Source organism: Bubalus bubalis, chromosome 12, assembly GCF_019923935.1.
Source record: "Bubalus bubalis isolate 160015118507 breed Murrah chromosome 12, NDDB_SH_1, whole genome shotgun sequence".
NCBI lineage: Eukaryota > Metazoa > Chordata > Mammalia > Artiodactyla > Bovidae > Bubalus > Bubalus bubalis.
The window spans coordinates 49,754,252-49,776,116 of NC_059168.1; the positions used below are offsets into that span (position 1 = coordinate 49,754,252).

Genomic DNA, 21,865 nt, shown 5'->3' on the forward strand with positions numbered 1-21,865 from the left:
CTTTGCCACCCCGTGGACTGTAGCCCCTAGGCTCCTCTGTCCTTGGGATTCTCCAGGCAAGAATATATATTGGTGTGGGATACCATTCCCTTCTCTAGGGGAATCTTCCCAACTCAGGGATTGAACTTGTGTCTCCTGCATTGCAAGAAGATTTTTTACCATTGAGCCACTAGGGAAGCCAAAACCAGTATAAGATGAAGCTAAAACAATACTTGGAGGTAAATGCATCTCCTTAAAATGGGTATAATTGTAAACATGAAATATTGAAAATTCACGGGCCAAGCATTTACCTCAAGAAACTGGGAAAACAGGTAATTCAAAATTTCTTAAAAATGAAGACTTTCCTAGTGAAAAATACTGATACTGCAGAAGAGGTTAAAGGAGACTTTTAAAGTTAGGATTCATGAATTTGTTTACAACCATCCTTTTTGATGTATTACCTATGCGTACGGAAATAGGAAATAACACTATATATTGTGTAAGTCCTTTAAAAACTGGAAATAATTCTTCTAAGTCACAGCAGGCGAACCACGTGGCGGTAACCAGCCAGGGAAATTCAGGCTTAGGTGGGCGTTCCTGTTAGAAGACAGAAAAAAAGCGAATAGTAATTCACAAAGACAACCAAGAATATGCTTTCACCTTGTCTAAGTGAAAAACCAAACTCTAACAGCATATTAAAAATAACCATTTTCCCAGGACAGATATAAGATACGGTGAAATAGATATGCTGTTGAATCAATTCTGCCGGGAGCTGGCATATTGCATATTGAGTGAGGATCTGTAATAGCTCAACTGGAATTCTATCACTGCCGGGAGCCAGCGTGAGGCACTCCGCCCATGACAAAGGTCATGAGGAAGGAGGCTCGGCATACGCAAAGGCGGGATCGAGCCTCAGGAGTCCCCCTGGAAATTCTCGAGCATCTACCCCCAAAACCAGAGTCTGCCTACTTTCTGCTTTGTGCTTTCACCTACACCTCTGACTTTACGGGGGGCTGTCTCCCACTACCTCTCTCTGAAAAAAGAGTTAGCTTACAGCTCCAGTTAATAATTCCTGGGTGTGACAGTGTTTAACCTACAAACTCCTTTGGAAATCCTCTAGCCTGCCTGAATGGGTTTTTCCGGCCACATGTGATTGTTCAGAGCCTCCCAACTGTGAGAGGCAGGAGATGTTCTAAACTGCCTAAACACAGATTCCTTTGAGTAGTTAAAAGATTGATTAGAAATTGTATTGGTGAAGGGTTTTTCACTTGTTGGGCCAATGTTTGCTGCTAAGTCTCCATACTCCTTACCTACTGTGTCCTTGGCAGTGTATTGATTGATATAATGGGTGTATAGAAATGTAAAATGCAGCTTTGTCCAATGCTTTTTTGGAGGCTGGTGCCTGACTTTGGAATAATCACCTTTAGAGAAAAATAAGTTTCTTAAAATGTTAACAGGCCTCCGGGCCAGAAGATGATGTCAATCACCTGAACTTTTGCATATGATAAGTTTGCAGGAAGAAAGCCTGGCTTGCTGCATGACTCTACCCCTTCCCCCATTATCCTCTATGCATAACTTAAGGTATAAAAACTACTTTGGAAAATAAAGTGCGGGCCTTGTTCACTGAAACTTGGTCTCCCCATGTCATTCTTCCCTTTAAATTCCAGCTGAGTGTCCATCTGGAGCACGGATGTCCTCTGTGACCATTTATTTGCCTGGGCTTCTAAGACCCACTCGAGAAGGTGTCTAAGGTGGGGCACCTTCCGCTATTCGAGAGGGCGCCTGCGGCCTCCGTGGTCAGAGCTAACCTGGTGTCACGGGTTATATTGATTTTCCGCGTAATCCAAGCCACTCAGCTTCTTTTCTCCACTGAATTTTCCTACTGAGCTATCCTTATTTCAGCCGCTTTTTTCCACTGAATTTCCTCACTGAGCTATCCTCATTCTATTACTCTTTGTATCCTTAATTAACGTGTAATTAAGCAGTTGTTCCCTGACCCTCGCCTATGCCGTCTCTCCTTCGAATACCCTGGATCAGCCGGGGCTGGTCCCCGGCACAATTCTACCTGTTGGTGTTTGAAATTAAGTGCAGCTGATGAAAGCTTTTCATGTTGACATGTGCTGAAAGTCATTGATCTTGTGAAGGGTTAACAATAAATCTGTAAAGTCTACTTGTAGCCTGTTCTCCAACATGCCACACCGTCTCTCCCCACCCCTCAAATATTCTTATATTGATTATTTTTTTTCTAGAGAACTAGTTTCCAAATCCAGTTCCTAGATGTTCTCACTTCTAGGAGACGGGGAAATCTGAGAAGTAGAGCCAAATAAGTAGCAAGACAAGTAGTACTCTCCTTCCAGCTGGGATGAGTATGTATATGTCTAATCATTTCACATCTTCCCAGCAATTTCAGGGAAAAGTATCAATATTATGCCATCTGGCAATATTCCATGAAGCTCTTACATGTGGGTAAACAGTTTTAAAAGAGACAGAGAAACAGCTATAATTGTAGACTGAAACTAGATCTTTGAAAATTTAATGAATATTTGCCTGAGGCTTTTATCAGTTCTGTTCAGTTCATTTCAGTCATTCAGTCATGTCCAATTCTTTGCGACCCCATGGACTGCAGCATGCCAGGCTTCCCTGTCCATCACCAACTCCCAGAGCTTGCTCAAACTCATGTCCATCGAGTCTGTGATGCCATCCAACCATCTCATCCTCTCTCAACCCCTTCTCCTCCTGCCTTCAATCTTTTCCAGCATCAGGGTCTTTTCTAACGAGTCAGTTCTTTCCATCAAGTGGCCAAAGTACTGGAGCTTCAGCTTCAGCATCAGTCCTTGAAATGAATATTCAGGACTGATTTCTTTTACAATTGACTGATTTGATCTCCTTGCAATTCAAGGAACTCTCAAGAGTCTTCTCCAACACAGTTCAAAAGCATCAATTCTTCAGCACTCAGTTTCTTTATGGTCCAACTCTCACATCCATACATAACTACTGGAAAATCCATAGCTTTGGATTTTCAAAGATCCATAGATGGATCTTTGCTGGTAAAGTGATGTTCTCTGCTTTTTAATATGCTGTCTAGGTTGGTCATAGCTTTTCTTCCAAGAAGCAAGTGTCTTTTAATTTCATGGCTGAAGTTACCATCTGCAGTGATTTTGGAGCCCAAGAAAATAAAGTCTGTCACTGTTTCCATTGTTTCCCCATCTATTTGCCATGAAGTAATGGGACAAATACCTGTGAAAAGAAGAGAAGAGAAAAGCAAAGGAGAAAAGGAAAGATATAAGCATCTGAATGCAGGGTTCCGAAGAATAGCAAGGAGAGATAAGAAAGCCTTCCTCAGTGATCAATGCAAAGAAATAGAGAAAAACAACAGAATGGGAAAGACTAGAGATCTCTTCAAGAAAATTAGAGATACCAAGGGAATATTTCATGCAAAGATGGGCTCAATAAAGGACAGAAATGGTATGGACCTAACAGAAGCAGAAGATATTAAGAAGAGGTGGCAAGAATACACAGAAGAATTGTACAAAAAGATCTTCATGATCCAGATAATCATGATGGTGTGATCACTCACCTAGAGCCAGACATCCTGGAATGTGAAATCAAGTGGGCCTTAGAAAGCATCACTATGAACAAAGCTAGTGGAGGTGATGGAATTCCAGTTGAGCTATTTCAAACCCTAAAAGATGATGCTGTGAAAGTGCTGTACTCAATATGCCAGCAAATTTGGAAAGCTCAGCAGTGGCCACAGGACTGGAAAAGGTCAGTTTTCATTCCAATCCCAAAGAAAGGCAATGCCAAAGAATGCTCAAACTACCGCACAACTGCACTCATCTCACATGCTAGTAAAGGAATGCTCAAAATTCTCCAAGCCAGGCTTCAGCAGTACGTGAACCATGAACTTCCAGATGTTCAAGCTGGTTTTAGAAAAGGCAGAGGAACCAGAGATCAAACTGCCAACATCATCTGGATCATCAAAAAAGCAAGAGAATTCCAGAAAAACATCTATTTCTGCTTTCTTGACTATGCCAAAGCCTTTGACTGTGTGGATCCCAATAAACTGTGGGAAATTCTGAAAGAGATGGGAATACCAGACCATCTGACCTGCCTCTTGAGAAACCTGTATGCAGGTCAGGAAGCAACAGTTAGAACTGGACATGGAGCAACAGACTGGTTCCAAATAGGAAAAGGAGTACGTCAAGGCTGTATATTGTCACCCTGCTTATTTAACTTTTATGCAGAGTACATCATGAGAAACTCTGGGCTGGAAGAAGCATTGCTGGAATCAAGATTGCCAGGAGAAATATAAAAAACCTCAGATATGCAGATGACACTACCCTTAATGGCAGAAAGCAAAGAACTAAAGAGCCTCTTGATGAAGGTGAAAGAGGAGAGTGAAAAAGTTGGCTTAAAGCTCAACATTCAGAAAACGAAGATCATGGCATCTGGTCCCATCATTTCATGGCAAATAGATGGGGAAACAGTGTAAACAGTGTCAGACTTTATTTTTTGGGCTCCAAAATCACTGCAGATTGTGACTGCAGCCATGAAATTAAACTACACTTACTCCTTGGAAGGAAAGTTATGACCAACCTAGACAGCATATAAAAAAGCAGAGACATTACTTTGTCAACAAAGGTCCATCTAGTTAAGGCTATGGTTTTTCCAGTAGTCATGTATGGATGTGAGAGTTGGACTGTAAAGAAAGCTGAGCACCAAAGAATTGATGCTTTTGAACTGTGGTGTTGGAGAAGACTCTTGAGAATCCCTTGGACTGCAAGGAAATCCAACCAGTCCATCCTAAAGGAGATCAGTCCTGGGTGTTCATTGGAAGGACTGATGTTGAGGCTGAAACTCCAGTACTTTGGCCACCTGATGCAAAGAGCTGACTCATTTGAAAAGACCCTGATGCTGGGAAAGATTGAGGGCAGGAGGAGAAGGGGTCGATAAGAGGATGAGATAGTTGGATGGCATCACCGACTCAATGGACATGAGTTTGGGTAAACTCTGGAAATTGGTGATGGACAGGGAGGCATGGCATGCTGTGGTTAATGGGGTTGCAGAGTTGGACATGACTGAGCAACTGAACTGAATGGGGCTGGATGCAATGATCTTTGTTTTTTGAATGCTGAGTTTTAAGCCAGCTTTTTCACTCTCTTTCACTTTCATCAAGAGGCTCTTTAGTTCCTCTTCGCTTTCTGCCATAAGGGTGGTGTCATCTGCATATCTGAGGTTATGATATTTCTCCCAGAAATCTTGATTCCAGCTTGTGCTTCATCCAGCCTGGCATTTCTCATGATGTACTCTGCATAGAAGTTAAATAAGGAGGGTGACAATATACAGCCTTGACATACTCCTTTCCAGATTTGGAAACAGTCTGTTGTTCCGTGTCTAGTTCTACCTGTTGCTTCTTGATGTGCATACAGATTTCTCAGGAGGCAGGTAAGGAGGTTTTATATTACATTTATAGCTTTGCATGCATACTAAGTGGCTTAGTCATGTCCAATTCTTTGCGACCCTATGGACTACAGCCTGCCAGGCTCCTCTGTACATAGGGTTCTCCAGACAAGAATACTGGCATGGGCTGCCATTTCCTTCTCCAGGGGATCTTCCTGACTCAGGGATCAAACCCATGTCTCCTGCATTGGCAGGTGGGATCTTTACCACTAAGCCACCTGGGAAGCCCTAAAATAGCTTATTGAGATACAATACACATACCATGGAATTCATCTGTTTAAAGCATACAATCCAGTGTATTTTAGTAAATTCACAGTTTTCATAACCATGACCACAGTCAATTTTAGATTATAGAATATTTCATCTCCACACACACACACACACACACACTAACCATGATGTGTCTAGCAATTTCCCTCCCACCTGCCCATGCCCTCTAGCCCTAAACAGCTAAAACTAGTTCTTTGAAAATTTAGTGCTTGGGAACTAAACTTTGAAAGCTTTCTATCTCTATAGATTTGCCTGGTCTGAATATTGCTATTCATTTGCTAAGTCATGTTTGACTCTTTGCAACCCCATGGACTGCAGCATGCCAGGCTTCCTTGTCCTTCACTAACTCCCAGAGTATGCTCAAATTTATGTCCATTAAGTCATTGATGCCATCTAACCTCTGCCACCCTCTTCTCCTTTTTGCCTTAAGTCTTTCCCAGCATCAGGGTCTTTTCCAAATGAGTCAGCTCTTTGCATCACGTGACCAAAGAATTGGAGCCTCAGCTTCAGCATCAGTTTTTCCAATGAATATTCAGGGTTGATTTCCTTTAGGATTGACTGGTTTCATCTCTTTGCTGTCCATGGGACTCTCAAGAGTCTTCTCCAACACCACAGCTTGAAAGCATCAATTCTGCAGTGCTCAGTCTTCTTTATGGTCCAACTCTCACATTGGAACATGACTACTGGAAAAACTATAGCTTTGATTATACAGACCTTTAGTCTAACAAAACATGGTCCACTGGAAATGGGAATGGCAAACCACCCCAGTATTTTTGCCTTGGGAACCCCATGAACAGTAGGAAAAGGCAAGAAAACAGTGTTAGGAAAGGATTAATAGAATATATATGTATGCAGAGTGGGTGAGGGTCAGGGAAGCAGGACTGTTGGGTGGAGAGGTCTTGCCTGGGCTTGACTCAGAGTGCTGGGTCAGACAAAAACCTGAAGTCCAATGTCCCAGTGATACACTGAGGCTCAAATACTGGCAAGCTCGTGCAGGTGTCAGGTCTGTAGGGGCCAAGGGCAGGGCTTGAGATGGACAGAACAAAGCCAAGAGTTTAGAGTTGGGCTGGATGGTAGGCAAGGGTCGAGTGGCTGTGCTTCTGTTCTGTGTGACCAGGTCTGTGGTATGTGGGCGGGTTAGGCCAGTTAGAGGGACTGGAGCAAGTTAGACAAACATTATGTTATTACAGAAGGCAACAAGCAAGTTCTATTCTTCCCCATGTTTTATAATGAAAGATGTGTCCAGGCAAGAGAGGATCATGACTTCACAAACACTATGGTCAGATGTGTGAATTACTATTTTTACTGGATTTTAACTCTCCCATTTGTAAATGGTCAACTTTTCAAAACATGTTCCCAATTGAAACCAAGCAGGACCCTTGGGTCTCATAGGCCCAAAACCTTTCTGTGTCCTTCATTTCTTGATTACAGGAAATAGGCTTCATTTAGCCTCTATAACCTTCCATGAGTTCCAATAAGCAGGTTCAGTTCAGTTCAGTTCAGTCACTCAGTAATGTCCAGCTCTTTGAGACCCCATGGACTGCAGCATGCCAGGCTTCCCTGTCCATCACCAAGTCCTGGAGCTTACTCAAACTCATGTCCATTGAGTCTGTGATGCCATCCAACCATCTCATCCCCTTCTCCTCCTGCCTTCAGGAGGAGATCTTTCCCAGCATAAGGGTATTTTCTAATGAGTCAGTTCTTTGCATCAGGTGGTCAAAGTATTGAAGCTTCAGCCTCAGCATGAGTCCTTCCAATGAATATTCAGGACTGATCTCCTTTAGGATGGACTGGTTGGATCTCCTTGCCCTCCCAGGGACTCTCAAGAGTCTTCTCCAACACCACAGCTCAAAAGTATCAGTTCTTTGGCACTCAGCTTTCTTTATGGTCCAACTCTCACATCCATATGTGACTTTGGAAAAACCATAGCTTTGACTAGATGGACCTTTGTCAGCAAGAAGCAGGTTCAATCAGCTGCTAATAAGGGAAGGGAGGGGATGTGCAGAAAAGGGGGAAACAGTCAAGAAACAATAGTGTGGCCTTGGGGCAAAGCCTGGTTCCCCTTCAAGGGATATACATAGCAGTATTTTTGAGGTGTTTTGCAGGTACTGAAACTCCCACCAGGTGGGAGAAGTTAAATATTAATGATGGTAGGCTGCCCACAAGCATGGAGACACCAGAAGGGTTGGAACCAGAGGCTGATGATGCTGACTCCCACTCACCTCACCACCAACCATTCAGAAGAATGTCCACAAGCTGATCACACCCCTTTGAACCATTACTCTAAAACTCCTCACTATCCCCTCTAGGTTGGGATACACAGTGTTAGTTCACTGTGGCCCCCTCTGTCTGGAAAGCAATAAAGTTATTTTTTTCTACTTCACCCAAAACTCTGTCTCCAAGATTTAACTTGGTGTCAGGGTGGAGAGGCTGGATTTGGCTTCACCATATGCTAGCTTACTGGTTACTTCCAACATCCCTTTTCTATAGGTGAGGACACTGCTGCATAAAGAGGTCAAATGTTATAGTCACTACACAGCTACTAAAGACAGGACTAAGTTATAGCCTGGGTCCCAGACTCCCAGTGGGATACACAGCTGAAGGTAAAACTTTCAGTTACCAGAGTCACTGTGGAGCATTGCTAGGTGCTTATGAGCTCTATCTAATAACATTCACTGTTTAAACTTGAAACAGGTACCTTCTCCAGTCCTGCAGAACCTCGGAGAAAGAAATTCCATTCAGCTTCAGTTAATCTTCCTTGCTGACGCATGATCTCAACACAGAGCATAAAGCTGTAGATCAGTTTATGTTGTTCAAAAAGTCCTCTTGACACATTGACATAAGCAGTTAGGAGAGTCTGTTCCAGCAGTATTTCCATGCGCTGCTGTAGATCATCTATCCTTACAGATGTCTCAATTGTTGTGTTGAACAACTGTGAAAGAGAACTCTATCAGTGTCTCTGATTTAATTTAATTTTGTGAAGGAAAAAAAAAAATCCTTGCTCTTTACCTGGACTCCCCCAAATTCAGTGACTAAATGTGTAGTAGCACAGGAGGTGAATAGTGTACAATGACAAAGTCCAGGATTCATCCCCAATTGACACATTTATATGTAGTGTTCTGTGTGTTCCTTTTCCTCTCCCCATTTTTCAGAAATGGACCAATGCCAAATTCTTTACTATTCTGTAGGGATCATCTTGATGCGGGACAGAAAATGGAAAATGAAGATGAGCTGGCAGAACCAGTTTCTCATATCCTCAAATCACATTTGATAATCACTTTGGATGAGATTGACAGTTTGGATGAGATTGACTAGTCAATCCCTCTTCCAACAACACAAGAGAAGACTCTACACATGGACATCACCAGATGGTCAACACCAAAATCAGACTGATTATATTCTTTGCAGCCAAAGATGGAGAAGCTCTCTACAGTCAACAAAAACAAGACCAGGAGCTGACTGTGGCACAGATCATGAACTCCTTATTGCCAAATTCAGACTTAAATTGAAGAAAGTAGGGAAAACCACTAGACCATTCAGGTATGACCTAAATCAAATCCCTTACGATTATACAGTGAAAGTGAGAAATAGATTTAGATCTGATAGATAGAGTGCCTGATGAACTATGGACTGAGGTTTGTGACATTGTACAGGAGACAGGGATCAAGACCATCCCCGTGGAAAAGAAATGCAAAAAAGCAAAATGGCTGTCTGGGGAGGCCTTACAAATAGCTGTGGAAAGAAGAGAAGCGAAAAGCAAAGGAGAAAAGGAAAGATATAAGCATCTGAATGCAGAGTTCCAAAGAATAGCAAGAAGAGATAAGAAAGCCTTCCTTAGTGATCAATGCAAAGAAATAGAGGAAAACAACAGAATGGGAAAGACTAGAGATCTCTTCAAGAAAATTAGAGATATCAAGGGAACATTTCATGCAAAGATGGGCTCAATAAAGGACAGAAATGGTATGGACCTAACAGAAACAGAAGATATTAAGAAGAGGTGGCAGGAATACACAGAAGAACTATACAAAAAAGATCTTCATGACCAAGATAATCATGATGGTGTGATCACTCACCTAGAGCCAGACATCCTGGAATGTGAAGTCAAGTGGACCTTAGAAAGCATCACTATGAACAAAGCTAGTGGAGGTGATGGAATTCCAGTTGAGCTATTTCAAACCCTAAAAGATGATGCTGTGAAAGTGCTGTACTCAATATGCCAGCAAATTTGGAAAACTCAGCAGTGGCCACAGGACTGGAAAAGGTCAGTTTTCATTCCAATCCCAAAGAAAGGCAATGCCAAAGAATGCTCAAACTACCGCACAATTGTACTCATCTCACAGGCTAGTAAAGGAATGCTCAAAATTCTCCAAGCCAGGCTTCAGCAGTACGTGAACCATGAACTTCCAGATGTTCAAGCTGGTTTTAGAAAAGGCAGAGGAACCAGAGATCAAACTGCCAACATCCACTGGGTCGTCAAAAAAGCAAGAGAGTTCCAGAAAAACATCTATTTCTGCTTTCTTGACTATGCCAAAGCCTTTGACTGTGTGGATCACAATAAACTGTGGAAAATTCTGAAAGAGATGGCAATACCAGACCACCTGACCTGCCTCTTGAGAAATCTATATGCAGGTCAGGAAGCAACAGTTAGAACTGGACATGGAACGACAGACCGGTTCCAAATAGGAAAAGGAGTACGTCAAGGCTGTATATTGTGACCCTGCTTTTTTAACTTCTATGCAGAGTACATCATGAGAAACACTGGACTGGAAGAAGCACAAGCTGGAATCAAGATTGTCGGGAGAAATATCAATAACCTCGGATATTCAGATGACACCACCCTTATGGCAGAAAGTGAAGAGGACCTAAAAAGCCTCTTGGTGAAAGTGAAAGAGGAGAGTGAAAAAGTTGGCTTAAAACTCAACATTCAGAAAATGAATATCATGGCATCTGGTCCCATCACTTCATGGGAAATAGATGGGGAAACAGTGTCAGACTTTATTTTTTTGGGCTCCAAAATCACTTTAGATGGTGACTGCAGCCATGAAATTAAAAGACGCTTACTCCTTGGAAGAAAAGTTATGACCAACCTAGATAGCATATTGAAAAGCAGAGACATTACTTTGTCAACAAAGGTCCAGCTAATCAAGGCTATGGTTTTTCCAGTGGTCATGTATGGATGTGAGAGTTGGACTGTGAAGAAGGCTGAGTGCCGAAGAATTGATGCTTTTGAACTGTGGTGTTGGATAAGAATCTTGAGTGAGAGTCCCTTGGACTGCAAGGAGATCCAACCAGTCCATTCTGAAGGAGATCAGCCCTGGGATTTCTTTGGAAGGAATGATGCTAAAGCTGAAACTCCAGTACTTTGGCCACCTCATGAGAAGAGTTGACTCATTGGAAAAGACTCGGATGCTGGGAGGGATTGGGGGCAGGAGGAGAAGGGGACGACAGAGGATGAGATGGCTGGATGGCATCACTGACTCGATGGATGTGAGTCTGAGTGAACTCCGGGAGTTGGTGATGGACAGGGAGGCCTGGCGTGCTGCGATTCATGGGATCAAAAAGAGTCGGACATGACTAGTGACTGAACTGAACTGAACTGAACTTGGATAAAAGGTCTAAGTGAAACAGGAGAGAAGTGGGCAGGGCACAACCTTTAAAACAATGACATAGCCCAAGGACACAACATAAACTGATTAGAATCAAATAGGTTCAAGATGGTGGATTAGTTGACTTCTCCTAGACCTTGAGCCTCATGTAATACATCAGCAAGCTAAATGACACACCCACAGGTGCCAAGAAAATTCCAAGTGAAAGTCACTCAGTTGTGTCCGACTCTGCGATTTCTCCAGGCCGCAATACTGGAGTGGGCAGCCTTTCCCTTTTCCACGGGATCTTCCCAACCCAGGGATTAAACCCAGGTCTCCCGCATTGCAGGCAGATTCTTTACCAGCTTAGCAAAAGGGAAGCCCAAGAATACTGGAGTGAATAGCCTATCCCTTCTCCTGCACTGCAGGTGGATTCTTTATCAACTGAGCTATCAGGGAGGTTGACAATTTCAAGGTTGACCATAAATGTCAAAATGTGGGCAGTGGCCCAGTTCCTAGAAATCCACCCCTTCCCCATAATAGCTGGAATACTCCTCCCACTCATGAAATTACCCACACCCATAAGAAGTGACATCCCCATACCCTGGGGCCAGTCTGGTTTTTTTGAGATAGTTCACACTGTGTCTGTGGAGTATGTTTCTCTCTAAATACATTCACTTCTTACCTATCACCTTGTCTATCACTGAATTCTTTCTGTGATAAGACATCAAAAAATGTGAGCTTCATTAAGCCCTGAGACCAGACCTGATCTCGGTTAAAAGACCGCAAGTTCAAGTCCTATTCTGGGTTGCATGGTTTTAGCAGGGCAGGATGTCAGGGCCATGCCCTCTTCTTGGCATTTCCACAAGATAATTCTTAGTGTGTGGGAAGAATGTGCAAGACTTTTCTTTGAAATTTAAGAGAGACCATTTTTAAAGGGGGCTTCCTGGATGGTTCAGTGGTAAAGGATCTGCTTGCCAATGTAGGAGATGCAAGAGACATGTGTTTGATACCTGGGTCAGGAAGATACCCTGGAGAAAGAAATGGCAACCCACTCCAGTATTCTTGCCTGGGAAATTCCATGGACAGAGAAGCCTGGCAGGCTGTAGTCCATGGGGTCACAAGGAGCTGGACACAACTGAACATACACTCTCAATTTTAAAGGAGACTTCTACCTTGATTCCCACGTAGAAATTCTGGGAACAGGTCTACTTCCCAAAAGATTCCCTACACACATTACAAGAATATCAGGAAGGCAGCAGAGATGCTGGCATTGAGGTTTCATGTGAGAGGGACAGAAGCAGCCCCACCCATTTCCTGCCACTTCCAAGTAGCACAAGGGGATGAGGGAGAGAAGATCCAAAAATTCCCAAGGGTCTCAGGCTGTGTGATAAAGCTGAGCAGAGCCTGAACTGATGGGCTTGCCTGGAAGTCATGGGCATGGGCATCTTGCAGAGGTGACTGGGGAGGGCCGTTCATGTGGCTTCAGCCTTGAGGATCCACAGCACAAAGGGCAACGATGTGAGGTGAGGTCAGGATGCCCAATCTTTTGATCACCTTTAGAGGGGTCAAGATGCATTGCTTGTGGGGAGATCAGGTAGGTCAAAGGTGACTAGTTGCTGGAAGCCAGCTGAGGACCAAGGCAGATCGGGGTCAAGAAGTGTGCTTCACTCACCCCTAAAAATGCTGCACAGCCCTTGTGCAGGCCTCGCTGTATCCACTTCTCCTGCCAACAGGATGGAGTACAAGAGCTGATTTTCAGGCTCCTCACCAAAAGACAAACCTCCATTCCCTAAAATTAAAAGCCCAGGGAGCTCTACTCAATACCCTGTCATGACTTACATGGGAAAAGAATCTAGAGAAGACTCTTGAGAGTCCCTTGGACTGCAAAGAGACCAAACCAGTGGATCCTGAAGGAAATCAACACTGAATATTCGTTAGCAGGACTGATGCTGAAGCTGAAGGTCCAATACTTTGGCCACCTGATGTGAAGAGCTAACTCATTGGAGAAGATCCTGATGCTGGGAAAGATGAGGGCAAGAGAAGAAGTGGGTGACAGAGGATGAGATGGTTGGATGGCATCACTGACTCAATGGACATGAGTTTGAGCAAACTCTGTGAGACAGTGAAGGACAGGGAAGCCTGATGTTCTGCATTCCATAGGGTTGCAAAGAGTTGGACATGACTTAAAGACTGAGCAAACAAAACAAAAATATGTGTATGTATAACTGACTTATTTTGATAAACACCTGAAACTAACACAATACTGCAAATCAACTCTACTTCAATAAAATTTTTTTTTTTTTTTTTTTACAGACCTTCAAGGAGGCATACCCTTATTCTAGAGAATTGGAAGAGTTTGGTCAACAAAGAATAATGGAATTGTTACTTTAACACACTCAGAAGAAAAGAGGACTGGGCGTTCTTTAACAACCTGACAAGAGGCAGAGTTTAAAGTCCAGGGAAGAGGTGGTAAGTTTGGCGCTCAAATAAAACATAGTGAATCCTGACACACCCTAAATGATTTCAGTGTGAAACGGATTCATGGATGGTTTGGTAGAGGATGTCTTGGCCAGGGTGTCACCTGCAGTTGTGTTTTGGGTTTCTAGTTTCCCTTCCAAACTGCAAAATTCCAGTGTTTTGATGATTCATCCTACAATTTTTTTTTTCTGTCAGTCCAACAAATTTTCAGAGCATTTTCATTTTTATTGCTCAAAGGAGATTTTAATATCTTGAAAAGCATGGAAATTCCCTGGTGGTCCAGTGGTTAGGACTCAGTGCTTTCACTGCTGAGAGCCTGGGTTCAATCCCTGGTCGGGGAACTAAGATCCCTCAAGCTGTGAGGCATGGTAAAATGAAAAAACAAAAACCTTGAAAAGCATGAATTGCAAAACACCCACAATGAGAAAAGCATTATCAGAATCATTTAGGTGGAATGAAAGGATTTACCTCTCCTTACCTTGCTTGGTCTAATGTGTGTGTGTGTGTGTGTGTGTGTGTGTGTGTATGTCTGTGCTCAATTGTGTCCAACTTTTTGTGATCCCATGGACTATAGCCTGCCAGGCTTCTCTGTCCATGGGATTTCCCAGGCAAGAATACTGGAGTGGGTAGCCATTTCCTTCTCCAGGGGATCTTCCTGACCCAGGGATTGAACCTGTATGTCTTGAGTCTTGTCCCTTGGCAGGTGGATTCTTTACCACTGTGCTACCTGGGAATCTTGGTTTAATATCCACCAAGTAAAGGGGGAGATGGCAACCCATTGTGAGAACAGCAACCCTGCCATTAGGAACAAGTGAAAATGGCTTGTAAAGGCTGCTACAACAGATGTACATCTTGTTGGAAGAGAGCCCAGGTGTGTCTATACAACGTGCCTCCTATTTCTCTCAGTTCATTACCATTCTCTCCTGCAGCTCCTATTGCTGCCGGCCCCCTGACCATACCAAGGGGACTAAACAAGACATCTAGAGGAAAAACCAAGCTTGGTCTAGTGTATAAAAATTGTCTGAATATTTCAACGTCTTTTTTAAAATTAATTTTTATTGGAGTATAGTGGAATTCTTTACAATGTTGTGTTAGTTTCTTGCTGTAGAGCAAAGTGAATCAGTCATAAGCATTCATATATTCCTTCTTTTTTGGATTTCCTTCCCATCAGGTCACCACAGAACACTGAATAGAGTTCCCTGTGCTATACAATAGGTTCTCATTAATTATCTATTTTATACATAGTATCAATCATGTGTATATGTCAATCTCCCAGTTTATCCCACTCTTCCCTCACCCACTTGGTAGCCATACTGTGTCTTTTTTGAGGGGGGGCACACTTTGCAGCCTGAGGGGACCTTAGTTCCCTGACCAGGGATTGAACCCATGTCCCTTGTGTTGGGAGTGCAGAGTCTTAACCATTGGACCACCAGGGAAGCCCTCTCTTATTTTTATGGAGGGTCAGAAATAGCCTCTTCGCTCCTGAAGTGGAAGTGAAAATCACTTCAGTCATGTCCGACTCTTTGTTGACCCTATGGACTATAGCCTACCAGGCCCCTCAGTCCATGGGATTCTCCAGGCAAGAACACTGGAGTGGGTTGCCATGCCCTTCTCCATTTCACTCATGAGGCACTGATACATTTCTTTAACAACAACAACCATGCACTTACCTGTTTAAAATATTTTAGTGAGTACTGATACATGGGATCTATTTCTGAGAGGCTTGCAATGACAAAGTACATAACAGAGCCTTGAGTGGCCACAGGACGATACTTCTCACGAGCGATGTTTATCATCCGTTCAGTAGACTCAGCTTCCTTCAGTCTGATTTTAATGGCACCAGAAGTGATCTGAATAAACATAAGAAAACAAGTCCTTGAGGATGTGCTTCCAAAAAATGGTGGGATTTAGGGAACATATCCAGTTAGGTCTAGGAAAGAATTCATGATTATAATAAGGAGGCTCCTCAGACACATGACTCAGTCTCAGGACTCAATGACCTCCTTCTAACTGAGCTGACCTCCTTTCCAGGCAGAGTTAGGGATGGGCAGAAGAAAACAGGCAACACAGGAGACTGCGGGAGAAGCGCAGCAGAATTTCTCTGAGCCTGAAACCTGGGTGCCTTCTGAAATAGAAACACTAACACCCAATTGCTCCTGGGCTTCATCATGAGCAGTCCTCAAGCGATCCAGCGTTCCTGTAACGAAAGGAGATAGGAGGGGAGAAAGGATATCCATGAAACTGCTCATGAGAGGGGGTGGAGAGAGTCCAGAAGGCAGCGGTACCACATGCCAGTCTGGAATAACAAGGAAATCTAATGTTCTCTCTCTTTTCCCAGTACTCCAGGTGTACCTACAGGGAAACCCGGGGGTAGAAGCTGTTGTTTGAGAAGGGTTATTGGCTCAGTGTTAAAGAATCTGCCTGCCAATGCAGGAGACACTGGTTCAGTTCCTGGGTTGGGAAGATCCCCTGGAGGAGGAAAGGGCAATTTACTGCAGTATTCTTGCCTGGGGCTTCGGACAGAGAAAGGGTCCAAGGGGTCGCAAAGAGTTGGACACAACTTAGTGACCAAACAATAACAGCGTAATCCTAAGTAAGCTAGAGATGTTGTCAAGTTCTCCCGCTGCTCTCTTGGTTTTCTGTCTTTTGGGTTTGTGGCTCTAGGGAGCCTTCTGGCCAGTGGGGTTTCCAAGATTCCCTTCTCTGTCTCCTTCAGTCTCTCTGCCTTTCCCTATTGGTGTCTGCCCCTGTTCTGTTCATCACTCTCTCATCTTCTTCAGATGTGGACATCCCTAGGTTGGGAAATCCTCTGTCTTGAAGTCACAGGGTCCAGGGCAGGGACCATGAGCAATCACAATGGAACCGCTGACCTATGAACTATAGGCAGGAAGTGGCAGTAAGTGCAGCCCGGGAGCAATCAATCCTGACTCTACTCTTTTTTAAAAAAAGACAAATTTTAAATTTATTTTTTAATTGGAAGAAAATTGCTTTACAATGTTGTGTTGGTTTCTACTGTACAACAATGATGTCTCTACTCTATAGGAAGGATGTCTTCAAGGCAATGCCTTGCAAACAGAAACTAGTTTACAGATGCAGATGATAGGATACTGGAGAGAAGTCCCCACTCGTGAAACTAGGAAAGCCCAAGCACAGCAATGAAGACCTCACAAAGTTAAAAATAAAATAAAAAGACTGGCAGGACCCTTAAAGGGTGCAGTTATATCTTTTGAAGTAACACACTGTTTATAAATAGTAAAAATATTTGACTTGCCTTTGAATCCTGGAGTGTGTCAATGAGTTCTTCATTGTCCAGAATATTTCCCTCAGAGGTGAAGAGCATTTTCAGGATTTTATCTTCAATAGCTTTCAGTTGGTTTTTATCAGTGTTGATCCTCACGATGAGCTTGATCCTTTGTTCTTCCAACTCAGGCTTCTCGAGTCGCACGACATCACTGGTGCCAAAGTGAATCCCTAAGTTAGGTCTTTCTCAGGGCTCTAGGGTTCTGTTTTTCTTTCCAAATTTCTCATTGTTTGTATCCTGAATACTACTTACCTGAATATTAATGCTACCAGCCAAATCCTAGTGCATAGGCCCCTCTTGGGTGTCCCCAGTGACTAGCTGCATTACACATACGCTTTAATTCTTTATCTTAGATCTCAGAGACCTGCACCTGACCACAGTTCCCATGGCTTCTGCTCATCTTAGGGAAATCTGCTCAGTGCTTCATCTCTCTAATCATTCAATTTCTGTTTCTAACGGCTGCTTGTCCCAAGCTGAAAATGCTGCCTGGAACATTCTTTTCCTACTAAGAGGGGAGACTCATGAAATCCTACCACCTCTCTGAAACAATTCTTGGTTGCATCTAAAAAGGGGGCTTTATTCATGATGAGAAAGTACAGGATGCTGGCCCCAGATAGCTAAAGTGAAAGTGAAAAGTGAAGTTGCTCAGTCAAGTCCGACTCTTTGTGACCCCATGGACTGTAGCCTATCAGGCTCCTCTGTTCATGGGATTTTCCAGGCAAGAGTGCTGGAGTGGATTGCCATTTCCTTCTCCAGGGGATCTTCCCGACCCAGGAATCCATCCTGGGTCTCCTGCATTGCAGGCAGACGCTTTACTGTCTGAGCCACCAGGGAAGCCAAGATAGCTAAGGTGCATATCAAAGGAATGATTTCAGTGAGCCCAGATTCTTGCATCTTCCCATACATAGAAAAGCACTAGATTCCTTAACTTGACTTAATCCAGTTTTCTTTGGTGGTGGTGGTTTAGTCGCTAAGGTGTGTCCGACTCTTGTAACCCATGGACTGTAGCCCGCCAGGCTCCTCTGTCCATGGGATTCTCCAGGCAAGAACACTGGAGTGGATTGTCATTTCCTTCTCCAGGGGATCTTCCTGACCCAGGAATCAAATCTGGGTCTCCTACATTGCAGGCAGATTCTTTAGGAGAGGGAGATTTTCTTTAATTAACAGCAATCTTTTGGTTACTTTGTTGCAAAAACTTTTATATATCCTGGCTCCCCTCCTTGCCTCTTCAGAGCTGTCCCTCAGAGTGATCTGTGAATCCTGCCTCCCAGGCTTGAAGCCCTCAATGTCCACCAAATAACACACAAATCTCAAAAGAAAAAGAAAAGAATAAAGGGCCTATACCTCTAGCTTCTCTAGTCTAAACATGCAAACTGATGTCTCCCGTCACTTTGCCCCCATCCCTCTATTTGAAAGCTAATCTTTTTCTTAAGTCAAAATTTCTAAACAAAATATTAGGAAATCTTTGCTGTCCCCGCCACTTCCTCCCCACCTGCCCTTTGTTTTTTACCTTAACAACTGATCCTCCAGACCTGATTTGGTTACAGTGAAATTGATGATGGTAACTTTGATGCACACCTAGAAGAGAAGCAGACAGTAACTGGTTCAGACTAATAATATATGGACGGCTTTCTTTATTAGAACAGGGCTCATTATTGCCCAGCTGGATGTATTCCAGGTCTAATGGTGAACACACTTGCTACCCACACAAGGCAAGCAATAAAATCCTAGTCTAAGTTCTTTTTTTTTTTTTTAATAATTTAATTATATTATTTGGTTGCACTGGGTTTTAGTTGCAGCACGTGAGATCTTTGATCTTCATTGCAGCATGTAGAATCTTTAGCTGTGGCATAATTGTGGCATATGGGATCTAGTTCCCTGACAAGGGCTTGAACCCAGGCTCCCTGCATTGGGAGTGTGGAGTTTTAGATATTGGACCACCAGGGAAGTCTCATGTCTCACAAAATTATAATGCAATTTTCTCTACTGCTGTGAGTGACAATTTTGCTCCTCAAATGCCACTATTAGAGAATTGTATTTTATGGAAAGGTGAGCCAGCAAAGGGTTAGAAAGAAGCAGGCTCAAATTCTAGCTGTACCTGTCAGTGTGTATGTGATGTAGAACAAGCCAGTCCATTTTAAGCTTTCAGGTCCTGATCCTTAAAAATTGGGAAAATAGGGGTCTTCCCTGGTGGTTCTGTGGCTGAAGATTAGTGCTTCCAATGTAGGGGGTGCAAGTTCGATTCCTGGTCAGGGAATTAAAATCTCACATGTCACGTGGTGCAGCCAAAAAGTTTTTTTTTAAAAAAGAAAAACTGGGAAAATAGGAAGCAAGAATGCATAGGGTATTTATGAGGCTAAATGGGCTAATAAAAATCACTTAGAGTGACTTTCACATTGTTTACCTTTGTTAAAAAGAAGCTATATGACTTTCAGATAGTTTGCCTGTGTTAAAAAGAAACCGTTGATACTAGAGTTTTATATGTTTTGTCTCATCATACTATTTTTATGACAAGTTGTTGCTATAATATTCTGACATCACTCAGATACGGAAACTCATTCAGTTTTGTCCGACTCTTTGCGACTCCGTGGACTGTAGCCAGCCAGGCTCCTCAGTCCATGAAATTCTCCAAGCAAGAATACTGGAGTGGGTTGCCATTTCCTTCTCCAGGGTATCTTTCTGACCTAGGGATTGAACCCAGATCTCCTGCATTGCAGTCAGATGCTTTACCATCTGAGCCACCAGGGAATAAGTCAACAGCAAAAATCATACATGTACTGTTTAAATGTCATTTATTTTATAAACATTCTTACAAAATTTTAAACACTTTTGTTGACACATAGTTGATTTAAAATGTGTTAGTTTCTGCTGCATAGCAAAGTGGTTCAGTTTTATATATATATATATATATATATATATATATATGTAAACATTCACATTCCTTTTTATGTTCTTTCCCATTTTATGGTTTGCCACAGGATATTGAATACAGTTCCATGTACTAAGGAGGATCTTGTTTTTTATCCACACACATTATTCTTATTTAATCTTCACAGACAAATCCTTGAAGTAAGCTTTATCTCCACTTTAGCTGATTGACTCGATGATCCAAGAAGTGAAATAATCTACCTGCAGTCACAGAGCTCGGATTGGGGAGGTGTGTGATATTCTATCAAAAGTTAAATAAGTGAGAAACTGAAGGCTGTGAATCAGCACGTGAGTAGTGCTTAGTCACTCAGTTGTGTCCGACTCTTCGCTGCCTCATGGACTGCAGCCTGCCAGGCTCCTCTGTCCATGGTGATTCTCCAGGCAAGAATCTGGAGTGGGTTGCCATGCCCTCCTCCAGGGGATCTTCCCAACCCGGGGACTGAACCCAGGTCTCCTGCATTGCAGGTAGATTCTTTACTGTCTGAGCCACCCGAGAAGCCCAAGAATAGTGGCGTGGGTAGCCTATCCCTTCTCCAGGGGATCTTCCTAACTTGGGAATTGAACCTGGGTCTCCAGCATGGCAGGCAGATGAGCTTTCTTACCAACTGAGCTTTCTTAAATCTAAAAGGGCCCTTGAGAAATGAGCTCTGGCAGCGGCTTCACATTTAAACCCCTTGAGGCTGACAAGCAAAACCCTGACCTAGGCTTTTAAGAAGAGCATTTCCCTCATTTTATGCAAGAAGGGTGTCAATTTCATTCAGCCTGAATACATCCAGAGAAGACAGGCAGCTATCAGGATTCAGTAATTAAAACAAAATGATACTCTTTGGAATGGTATGTTCCAAGATGACTTTTAGTGGGAGTTTTAGAGGAGTGAAGTTCTGAGGAAATTCCCTTTTCTCACTCCTTGGACACCATTAGAGAAGGAGTGGGGGCCTGTGGGGCTGGGAAGATCCTGCAGAGTTAGTGGCTGTGCCTGGAGTGGAGGCAGCCCAAGGCTGTGAGGGGGTGGGGGCGGGAAGTGGGGATGGGTAGGTGGGTAGGTGGAGCTGCCCCTCAGAGCTCCCTGCGGGGAGGGAGAGAGGAATCCCAGCTGTCTTCTTTTCTGTTACAACTGCCTCTGGCTCTGCAGCACAAGAGGAGGGAATCTTCTGGATCTTACTGTGGTTCAGAGACTTGTGGATGGATGTGGGGCTCACACAGCTCCCCTCAGTAGTCTGAGAGCATGAGGAAGGGGACAAGATGCCCCTCCCCCAGAGCTCTAAGTACAGACTCCAGACATTAGAATCATGACCTTTTAATGTCATTGGTCACCAGAGTTCTCAAGCAGGCCATTTTCTCATCTGAGGCTGTCTGCTGGGCGGGCGCCAGCACACACAGACACTGACAGATCCACCCCACCCCTGGAGGCTCTCTTAGGCTCTGAGTCATTTCTCAGCCACAATAAGAGGGGACAAATGGCCCTGGTTCCGAGGAGAGAGAAGAATGATTCAGTTCAGTTGAGTTCAGTCACTCAGTCGTGTCGGACTCTTTGTGGCCCCATGGACTGCAGCACACCAGGCCTCCCTGTCTATCACCAACTCCCGGAGTTTACTCAAACTCCATTGAGTCGGTGATGCCATCCAACCATCTCATCTTCTGTCGACCCCTTCTCCCGCCTTCAATCTTTCCCAGCATCAGGATCTTTTCAAATGAGTCAGTTCTTCACATCAGGTGGCCAAAATATTGGAGTTTCAGTTTCCAATAAATATTCAGGACTGACTTCCTTTAGGATGGACTGGTTGGGTCTCCTTGCAGTCCAAGGGACTCTCAAGAGTCATATCCAACACCACAGTTCAAAAGCATCAATTCTTAGGTCCTC

The 21,865-nt window shown here is 43.5% G+C and overlaps 1 protein-coding gene and 1 non-coding gene across 2 annotated transcripts in view; one reads left to right on the forward strand and one right to left on the reverse strand.

Moving 5' to 3' along the window:
• The window catches only part of DNAH6 (dynein axonemal heavy chain 6), a 279,376-nt gene that overhangs the window by 64,383 nt on the left and 193,128 nt on the right, over window positions 1–21,865 (reverse strand). Inside the window, exons 58-62 of the mRNA XM_006055830.4 lie at window positions 18,587–18,654; window positions 17,047–17,227; window positions 15,446–15,625; window positions 8,408–8,641; window positions 441–576 (exon numbers count right to left, since the gene is read on the reverse strand). Coding sequence (XP_006055892.4) covers window positions 441–576; window positions 8,408–8,641; window positions 15,446–15,625; window positions 17,047–17,227; window positions 18,587–18,654 — 799 coding nt within the window. The remainder of the gene's footprint in view (window positions 1–440; window positions 577–8,407; window positions 8,642–15,445; window positions 15,626–17,046; window positions 17,228–18,586; window positions 18,655–21,865) is intronic.
• TRNAE-UUC lies at window positions 14,044–14,116 on the forward strand. The gene has a single exon. It is a non-coding gene; the product is annotated as a tRNA-Glu (tRNA).